Genomic DNA, 10,930 nt, shown 5'->3' on the forward strand with positions numbered 1-10,930 from the left:
AAGATTTTATTTAAAAAAAAAAAAATATCTAAACAAGATGAACAGATTGTTCCTGAAACATGTATTCAGGATGCATTTCAGACATCAGGTGAACAAAAAAACCCAACCCCTTAAGACCCAAGGTTTGGAAGAAAGTCCAGTGAATTTGGAATGCTATAAAGCAAAATTTGCTGACAGTGGATTCTGGGATTCTCAAAAGTGGCTGCAAGTTTTCCTTACTAGCTCTGTCATTAGTAACTGGGCTAATGAATCTTTAATATGGTGATCACTAGGCAGGTATCAGCCATTTCCTGTGGAGGTTCCAGTAGGAAAAGTTCACAGTTATGTGGACGTAGCATCTGCAGCTTTCTTCCACCTGTGAGTGAGCATCAAGAGAGGGAACTTGGTTCAAATTTCCAAGTGAGAATGTGTCAGTTGAGCACTTACTTAATTTTTGTGACAAATAATATGACAGTGTGATGGCAACAGATATTTGACAGGCAGTTTGGTGCGTGAGCTTTTTCTGACTACCACTTCTGACTACTTCTATTAAGTAAATGTAAGTTAATACTAACAGATACGCCATAGGCATTTTCCCTATCTCTTGCACTGCCTCAAGCTCCCTTGTTTCATGTGCAAGCAAGCGAAGTCCATGTAAAGACGCACTAAGGATGGTTTTACTTAGATCAATATGTGAAAGATAAAATAGCAGAACGCTACTGTGACAGTCAACAGTATCAGTGGTCACGAGAATCGTCATTTCACTGTGTTATTTTCCCCTCACAGTTCTATCCCGCTCCTCTCTGCTGCCCAGGGCTGGCTGACATCTGTTAAAAGATGCGGTATGCATCAAAGGCTGCCTTGTCAGTGCCAGTCCTCCCTGCTGATGGATGATGATGTATGAAACAGGGTGATTTGGGGGCAGCACAAAAGTGAGACCAACAGACACAAAGTCTTGTTTAATATTGATTGCTGACTTCGGCTGTTTGCATTTAGCTATCTAACAGGGTAATTGGTTTGTCAGAGTTTAGCTGTCAGTTAATTCTTCCAGTCTTGCTTACTCTACACATTTTTAAGCAGCGTAAATGGGTCGCAGGATGGCAATAACTTTTGTCTGTTGTATTTCCATTCTTTCCAGGTTCTAGCACAGATGGCAGTAAGGCTGGGCATTCCAGTATACTGGGTTCAGAGGTGGCCTTATTTGCAGGGATTGCATCAGGGTGCATCATTTTCATCGTCATCATCATCACTTTGGTGGTTCTTTTGTTGAAGTACCGGAGAAGACACAGGAAGCATTCCCCGCAACACACGACAACTCTCTCACTTAGTACGTTAGCCACCCCAAAACGCAGTGGCAACAACAATGGTTCTGAGCCCAGTGACATTATCATTCCTCTAAGGACTGCAGACAGTGTCTTTTGCCCACACTATGAGAAAGTCAGCGGCGACTATGGACATCCGGTGTACATAGTTCAAGAGATGCCTCCTCAGAGTCCAGCAAACATTTACTACAAGGTCTGAGAAACACACAACCAGCTCTGTGGTGCAGTTGAGTCGTAGAGGAAACTCACTGGTCAAATGCTTTCTGTTGGGCTTTGTGATGATGCCTTGTGCATTAGCATTGACTCAAGCACAGGGCAGGGGAAGGCGACAGCTCTTTCTCCAGGATCTGATGCAAGCTGGACAGCTTACCTAGTCTGTAGAATTCCTATCTCGGTGAATAAGTATTCACTAAAAGCTGGAAGACTTTTATGTAGAAGATGCCCATTCTGATTGCTGTACTCTTGTTACATTCATCATCCTCAAAGCCATGTGCTGTGGGCGTTCAGGCATGTACAAAAGCCAAGGGAAGATGGAGTGATCCATGGATGTTAACCGCTCTAGGCATCCTAGGAAGGTGCTCTAGGATATATCAAGCTTGAAATGCAATCTTCTGACTTTTGTGTGTCTCAGTGCGTACTGGATTTGTCACAAAGACCTTGGTGTCTAAGACTTGTTAAAGTTCTCTTGCTTTTAGTCCATCACTGTTCCATTTGTTTCTGTTATCTGGGCCTCTGCCATCCTTCGCATAAGATTTCCTTTCACTCCACCTCCTGAATCACTAATGGAACATTAATGTTTGGAGATCCACATTCCATCCATCTGCTACAGCAGCCTCAGTCGAATGGGTAATGCATTTATAGAAATTGTGTTTGATAGTAAGGAGCCTTCCAGCCAAAAAGTTAGGCTGTCAACAAAGTCGAGAGCAGGACTGGGTGGTGGAGGGAAGGGCTGACTGCAGTTGCAGTTGAATACTGCTGCCTCAAAAATAGAAGCTGGGAAGAAAAAAGAAAAAAAAAAAACATTTAGATAGCACAGCACTTTGGTATGCTAAGTTTTAAGAGGCAAGTAGGAGACACAATATCACACAGAGCGGATTAGGGCTGCATTTGAAGGATTTCATGGTTATCAGATACCAGTGTGCAGAAAAAAAAATTAGTACCTTCAATACAGTAGAACAAAGGGTATCATTAGTAAGTGAACAAGCTTGGAAAGGACAAGGCAATAGCAGGCCGCTGAGGGTATGTTAGAGCAGGGCTGTTGTGGTACTGGCAATAAAATATACAGCTTTGAAGCTGTACCGAAAATGTAGTCTGCTTTGGATGACTTTTAAGCAGACTCAGCTGCTATACTTTCACATACTAAACACAGGGAAAGCATTTAAGAAAATAGCAGAGAGCCAAATCTGACTAGATGATTATCCAGTGGGTCAAATGAGCTGTAATTCTATCACTGGTAAAGTTGTTTAAAAAAACACAACCAAACACCTTTCTCATCTCAAAAAGTGAAACAGAATTTCTTTCTGACTAAGCCTTTTGACACTTTGGTTTATTTTACTGCTGTCCCTGCACAGTGAGTGTTGGTAGTGTGACTGACACAGCCGTTCATTGGTGCTCTGTTGCAAAGTTTAAGCACATATGGCAAACCTCTTGCAGTCCATAAGAATAAAATAAATTATGACACTGAGATGGAGAAGGAAGATATGTCTTATTTATAATAAGTGTATAGAACACAAGGGATATAAAGTGAGAGTTTTTCTTTCTTTTGTTCTTTCTTACTTTTTTTTGGTTTGCTTTTGTACTAATATATATTTTGAGATTGCACAGAATCTACACCAGAAGATGTGAAATCCATTTGCGGCAATTAAATAGTCTTAACTTGTCATAATTTTACATTTATATGTGTGTGTGTGTATGTGTATATACACACACATGCATGTTTATATATGCATATATGTGCATATATATACACATTTTAAAAAACAGGAAATTGCTTCTGGGAAAAACATTAGCTATCCAAAACCAAGAATGGTAGAATATTGGAAAAAAAAATAATACCAAGTATGTGATAAGAGAGAAGTAGGAAATATAAGGCCCAAAATATTAGGAAATCAGTGTTACTGCATCATATAATTAACAATGACAAGGTGTGCCGGCATTTTTTTTGCTATGTTGTATTTTCCCTTGCTTTACGGGCTGTTACGTTCTGTAGATTTTGTTGAGGTTCATGGGGCGGGATTCAGGTTAAAGTTTTCTCTTTAGCATGGATATTTCCTTAAAGCTCCCACCCTGGGGACGAAATAAAAACCATCTACTTTTATATGTGCTATGCAAATAGACATTTCTAACATAGTCATGTTACTATGGTAACACTTTGCTTTCTGATTTGGAAAGAAAATGTAGCAACAGCATTTTGGGGTTCTCAGACCTCCAGTGAGCACCTGCAAGAAAATAAATAAAAAAAAAAAACAAGGAAGAAAAAAAATCTGTCATAGAAATGATTGCTTTCTCTGTTTCCTGAACCTGAAAATGATGTTGGGATGTTGGTCCAAAAGAGAGAAACAAAACAAAAAAAATCCCAACCCATGGTTCTGTGGAAGGTTACCATGGTGACTAACTACAGTACATATGTAATTCTTTTCAACAACCCTTCCTTTCTGTGAATCTATCCATACAAGGTTCTCTTGTAAGTCATTAAGTTTTTATTTTGGGGGAGGGGGAGGAAGGAAAAAGAAGGGTTTACCGACACTGATTTTTATTAAATCCAATCTATGCTTCATCAGTTGGCTACATTCTAGCTATGTACTAAACTGTGAAAAAAAAGATTAATTGCTCAAGAGCAACCTGCAACCAATTGAAAAAAAAAAAAAGTACTGTGCGTCTGTTTTGTGTCTGGTGCATAATTATGACAATCTACCAACTGTTCCTTTATTTGACGTTGGTCCAGCTTTGAAAAGTTACTGTAAATGCCTTGCTTGTATGATCATCCCTAATCACCCAAGTTGGAATTTGCACCATCATGTCAAAGTTAAGATGCTGTAAATAGGTTCAGATTTACTGTATATGGTTTTGGGGTGTTACAGTAGCCTTATTCACCTTTTTAAATAATAATAATAAAAAAAAACCTACATGAAATCAAGACAAAAATGGCTTTTCTTAACCAGATTGTGTATATAGAGCAATGTTGGTTTTTTTATAAAGTCTGAGCAAGATGTTTTGTATAAAATTTGAATTTTGCAATGTATTTAGCTACAGCTTGTTTAAAGGCAGTGTCATTCCCCTTTGCACTGTATCAAGGAAAAAAATGGTATAAAAGGTTGCCAAATTGCCGCATATTTGTGCTGAAATTGTGTACCATGAATATTTATTTAAGGATTTCTTTGTCCAGTTTGTAAGTAACACAGTATTATGCTTGAGTTATAAATAATTTCTTCTTCGGTTTTTTTTTGTTTGTTTTGTTTGTTTTTGTTTGTTTGTTTCATTCTGTTTTAAAACTAGCCGGTCATAAGTTTGAAATCTGCTTTAGTTCCATATTGCAATTGGTTCCCAGAAAATGAAAATTATGAAAATCACATTCCACATGTTTCAAACTGAATTTGTTCTTAAAAAAATAAAATATTTTTTTCCTATGGAAACCTTGCCTTCTAAGTATTTTCTTCTTTTGTTTTGCCATTTTTTTCTTTTTTAAAAGATGAAAATCAATAAGAAAGCCACCAAACCTGCCTCACTCCTTCCCTCCCTCCCTTCTCTCTCTCTCTGTCTCTGTCTCTTATCCTCTTCTTCCCTCTCCTCCACCTCTCACTGATTGCTAGTGGTTTATAGGAAAGAAATCTTACAATACACTGATTTCTTTTAACATGCTTCTTTCCTCTTACATAATATCTGCAGATTATAAAAAACAGGTAGGTGTCTTAAGCCCTTGGAAGTCGATAAGCTTCAGTCAGGTGCGGTAGCCACGTTGCCTGGAGGTGATATTATAGCTACACAAATAATTCCCAGGTATTGTGGAGTGGATATAAACTGTGGGCAAGGCCAGAAGAGAAAAACATACCTGAAGCCTTCTGGGCACTGCTGCTGCTCCTGAGGAAGGGGAGCAGCAAGCCTGGGGTGGCGGAGCTGAGCAAGAGGGGACAGGACATGGGATATGGGAGAATGGCAAAAGATTAGAAATGCTGCAAATTCAAACCATCTCTTCATGGTTCTTTCAGTGGGGCCATGTGTCATCCTGTCCCTACTTTACTGTGCCTTAAGGGAGGTGAGGGCCACTGTGTTCAGGTGACACAAACCTTAACAGAAGATTCGTGGTTGCTTTGCTCTAATTTCCACTAGGTTAACTGATTCTCTCATTTAATAACACCTCAATTTTTTGACAGAGCTCGGTCACCCTGAAAGAGAAGCAACCTTCAGATTGTTAGCAGTGCATAAATGGTGTGATCATCCATGGAGTGGAAAGGTCTGCAGAGGGGAAAGATGCATTTGTCACTTTAACAACAGATGCCAATTTGTCGTAGGGTATTCATGGAAGAAAGGCAGCTAGTAATTCACAGTATTGTTCATACAATTCCCATTCGTCAAATTACTTTTTCTTTTCTGAATAATCAGGGAAAAAATCACTGTACGTCAGAGGCACTATATGCGTTGCAATGACACACGCATTCTGAAACCAGACTTAGAGAAGGCCCTTGAGACTGTTGAATGGTTGGGCTAATGTGGCTTCTTGCTGAAGGAGCTCATTTTATAGGTCCGGTTTACAGAATCTGCTGGAAGTTGAGTTTAGAGGGAAAGTCACACAGTGGCACTTAGGTTACACTCTGCGCTCTGCTACAGATGTCCTTGGAAGTGTTACTTGGTCCAGCAGTAGGCATAAGCACCCACGGTGGAGTGCGCGAGCATCCTCTGACTTCTCAAGTAAATCACTTGTGCCTAATCCTGCATTTATGGCTGTAAATTGCTTCAAAGGATGTATTCCTCCATACTAAAAGGCACATGATTATGTGCCTTTTCTCAAAAGGCACATAATCTCAGCTGGATTGAGACTTTGCTCCCTGTTTTGTCTTTGCATATGGGGGATTTCTCTTGCTCATCTCAGTGGGCTGTCATGAGGGTCCCCACACTGTTAATGGCTGTGAGGGGCTAAGGCAATTGTTTTTATTTTAGGCCTTGGTCAATTCTGGAAGATGGTAAGAAAATTAATTCAACAGTGTTAAGTTTACACGGCATTTTCATTTCTGTATTTTATATTTATAGGTAGCATATATACTGACACCCACAGACACCTATTCTTGCCACTGTTTTGGCAATAAGGGAAGAGCAGTGTTGCTATGAACGGTGTCCTCACTGGAGGGGAAAAATGGTTGCCAGTGTAACTCTATCTGTATAGTTACACTTGGTGACAAGGATGCTGTGTTAAAGGGAGGGCCTTGCGCACAGACGTTCACAAACATAACAGAACAATCACCGAGTCTGCTACACTCACTTTTGTAAGTGATATGTGCCTTAGACACTCAGCATAAAGTCATTGACTTATAACCCATCTTTTAGAATTTGCAGAGGGAAAAAAAAAAAATCATACTTGCATTTTGCATTGCTGCTGACACCGCACTATTAATTATCAAACAAGCACAAGATCAGAATTTACTGCCTTTATTATGAAACTGGTTCCCTGGCAAGAACTAGTCCCAGTCAATAGGCTCCACTAAGTGGAAAATAAAATTATAATTCACAGTTGTTATCCATCTAGAGTGGAATAAGGATCTGTTACATAAAATAGTGCCTCGCAAAGTAAGCATAACAGTGTTACTGCCTAGGTTTAAAACCGTATACCTCTTTCTTTAGCCTTTCTCTTTAGCTTGGCTGTGATGCATTGATCAAATGCTCACTCAGTCAGCAGCACGCTCATTTTGATTCTATGGGCACCGTAAATTTCCTTGTGCAGAAAAGCTTAAAATTGTGTAGTGGTTAGCAAAATAAAAGAAAACGAAAACTCACTCTTTCTAAGAGGCACTATCCAGCTTCATAGCTAGAATAGAAATTTTGGTGGGGAAAAAGCCCTGGGTTTAAAACCTCCAAACATGCTCATTATAATGTTGGCATGTCATTACATGAAGCATCAGATCAGGAATCAAATAGTATTTGTTTTGGAAAAAGATGAGAGTTGGAGGATATACCGCAGCGTATCCATGATTGTGCCATTCATAATCCGAATGGTGCTGGATTCAGCTGGCTGAACTATCACCTATGAAATTAAATAATATCTATCTTTCACATGACTCATGGAAATACTTTGATGCTTAATTAAGGCATAATGCAACCCATGGGAGTCACCTTATAGATAAAATCACAGGGCTGACGTTGGAACTCGAGCTCCTATTGGAAGTAGCATGTGGGTGATATCCTTGCCTGTTCCCGGATCTGCCAGTGATGGGCGAGGTGCTGGCCAACAGCGGATGGCAACTCTTGTGAAACAGGGGCACGAGCCTGCCCACACGCTGTGAGGATGAGGAGGGGAAGCTGCAAATGGCTGTTCTTTGAGAAAGGCCTGTGGAACATAGGGAGGAGGACGGGAGAGGGAAGGTGTGTGAGGGTGCAGTGACTTTCTGAGGAGGGAGTTTGGGGAAGTCTGTAATGACAAAATCCTGGGGAGAAATCGGGCCAAGATGTGGAGGTAGTTCAGAGACAGGGTCTTTGCGGCTCTGGTAAAGACTTGGTAGAAAACAGGTAAGGGCAAGCAGAAGAAAAATGTTGGCAGATGAAAAGCTAATAAGCATAGTATTTAATAAGTGTTGGCTGTTGTTTCGAGCAGGTGAGGAGATCTGGCCAGGTTGTTCTGCTAGGCACTGAGTGGAGTAAGAGCCTACATGGGATGGACAACTAAGAACAGAACTCAGTGTTTTCTGCAAACTGGGATGCTGTGAAAAAGAGATCAAAGATCTGCAAGAATTGAATAATTGTAGGACTATTAAAAGTCTAAACAGGTCTAAACAGCAAAGAACCGTATGCATAGCTTTCAAAACCTCTGGCACAGGACTTGTGTTTTCATAAGTGCATTGATAGAGTCTCATATATTTAGGCTGCTGAAGAAGTGCAATTAATTTAATAATATGGCAAATCCATTGAGGGTGGGAGAACGGTTGTTTCTAGATCAGACTTTCAGTGGATATAAATTAGCAAAGTTCAGTTTGATATCTGTTCCTACATATCACAGTTCAGAACTGCACATGAATGAGCAATAGTCATACAGATTTTATTATACCTCTTACCTACGAAAAAGTGCTTTATAAGAATGTTGTCCTGATAAAGACTGTACTCAAAAACATACTAACAATGACAAGCTTTTGAAAGAGACTATTATTAAATGCCATAAAGATTGTAACTTGTATTTTCTTGAACATCTTCAGCAATTTGCTGTATCTGTTCATTAAAAGTAGGTTGGATTACTAGCAAATGTATAATAAAAATTGTTCACATCTTACTGTCTTTTTGTCCTCTCTTCTTATATTTAACCTTCCTTCCTAATCTTGCATTCAGTTCTATTCCATATGCATAACCACCAGGTCAGCTTTCCACCGTTATTACAGTATCTGTTCATCCCCACATGCTACATTCCCAGTGTTTCTAAATCTCATAATTAGATCAAAACACCAGTTGTTGGGTTTCTTTAAACTCAGTTGTTGGAAGTATATGATCATGTGAACAAATTAGTAATTATTCAGAAGTAATAGCATTTTGGCTTTCATCATAATGAAGAATACCGAAGGATGAGAGGCCAGAAGGCAGAAGATAATGGAAAAATATCTGTGTCATTCTGAGAAATCTCAAGATTTGGGGAAACCTAAATAATGATGTAAGAGTTAAAAATAGTTGCATCACAGCCTTTGCTTCATTATGCTATGTTTTCTTTTCATATATAACCAACAAAGCACATGTCAGTTTTCCAGGCCTCAAATCAGTATGCAAGCTGTAAAGATTCATACTGCTGGTTATGGAGGTCTTCTCTCAACTTTCCATTATTGAGGAAAGGACGGTTGCTTTCCTTCACCTTGTTTATCACACACCCTGATGCCATACCCTAATCACCTGCGCAGTATACCAGCCCAGTATACCCCCTGTCAGTCCCAAGGCCCTTTATGGGGCTTCATATCTTCCCAGATAAAGTTTCACTTCTGGACAAAGCTTTTGTTGCTCAACGTGAAATTTTCTTTTCAAACGTTGCCCTAGGCTTTCCTTTTTTTATATGACTGGCCGTGGGTTTCAGCTGGTGACAACTTTTTCACAAAAAAATCCCCAAATGTTCTGAAGAAACACAGGAACAGTGCTTGTACCAAGACTGTGTTTTCTTATAAGCCCCTTATTTTCCAATCAGCTTTAGTTTGAATTTCTATGTGGGTTTATCTTTTCCTTTTGTATTTATTCAATTGCGTCTGAAGCAAAATAGTAAGCAGTAAAATTCCTAAATACAGTTTGAACATAGCTCCTTTCAACCTGCTTGGTTTTAAATCTCCATTCATCAATATATTAAGCTAAAAACATTTCAGGTTATTTTGTTTTGTCTCTTATATTTAAAAAAAAGAATTAAATATTTAAAAATCTCTTTTCAGACAAGTGTAAGCAGTTCGCTTTAGAGACATCATTTGAGCAGAATGAAGAAGAAGTGGTTGGTGTGCAGCCCAAAATTAAGTGAGAATATCTGAAAGACAGAGTGACTTTTGGCAATAATCAATAACTGAGTTTGGTTTGTTTCCTTCAGTCAGCTCAATACTGAGAAGAAGAAAGTGCTGTTGGTTTTACTGTTGGTGCACCAGCCTGGTGGCAGCCAGCCTGGAGATTATTTATGTAGCTTTGTCCTTGCAGTCTCTTTTCATGAACGGTGATAAAACTAAAGTCTGGATGCTTTGCCCAACGGTAGGTGTAGCCTATGTGAATACACACAATACAAGGGATTTATACTAAGACATTGTTCCTGAAGGAGGAACATAAATCCCTCTTGCCAGCTCCCCTCCACCCCCGTCCAGTGCTGCGTTTTCAAACAGCAGGCATTTTCGTTTGGATTTTTTCACCCAGCCTGAATATTTCAAAGATAGCATCAGAACTATATTTATCAAGTTATACAACACTTTTGTTTTTCTATGTAGCTGGCTGCTTTCAGTGTTTCCAGAGCGTCCCCTCACTTGAGACACCATTAATAGACCGGTGCTATGAGCATGAAGATCAGACCCGGGAGACTGATTTTTAAATCTGTTTTCTGAGAGATATTTTACCGTCACGTTACTGACAGATCGAAACACCAATACATGCTGGTACAGAAAGGCCTTATTCCTGCAAAAGTTATGAGGACTGATTGTATTCTCTCTCTTGCTGTCACCAGCAGTGAGGGATTACCCTGGGCTGTTCAGGTTTTTGCAGGGAGGCGGAGAAGAGGTAACAAGGCCTCAATCCCCAGAGCTTTGATCGCTCCTTCTCAAAGGGAAGAGCTGCTTCGTGTCATGCAAGATGGGAGTTTCGTGTGAGACGGGAGTTTCGCATAGCCCTTACTGCAGCACTGAGCATGTGATAAATGCAGGGCTGAAGCTCCAAGCGATAGTGTTCCATCATTCAGCTTTTTGCACATAGCTGTGACAGCAGCCATTTGGAAA

General features: G+C 39.8%; 1 protein-coding gene across 1 annotated transcript in view; it reads left to right on the forward strand.

Annotated features, from left to right (window-relative positions):
* Positions 1 to 4,949, forward strand: part of EFNB2 (ephrin B2) — a 45,078-nt gene extending 40,129 nt beyond the window's left edge. Inside the window, exon 5 of the mRNA XM_009565117.2 lies at positions 1,118 to 4,949. Within this exon, the coding sequence (XP_009563412.1) occupies positions 1,118 to 1,500 (383 nt within the window). The 3' untranslated portion in view covers positions 1,501 to 4,949. The remainder of the gene's footprint in view (positions 1 to 1,117) is intronic.
* Positions 4,950 to 10,930: the final 5,981 nt, after the last annotated feature.

Source organism: Cuculus canorus, chromosome 1 (assembly GCF_017976375.1).
Source record: "Cuculus canorus isolate bCucCan1 chromosome 1, bCucCan1.pri, whole genome shotgun sequence".
Classification (NCBI taxonomy): Eukaryota; Metazoa; Chordata; class Aves; order Cuculiformes; family Cuculidae; genus Cuculus; species Cuculus canorus.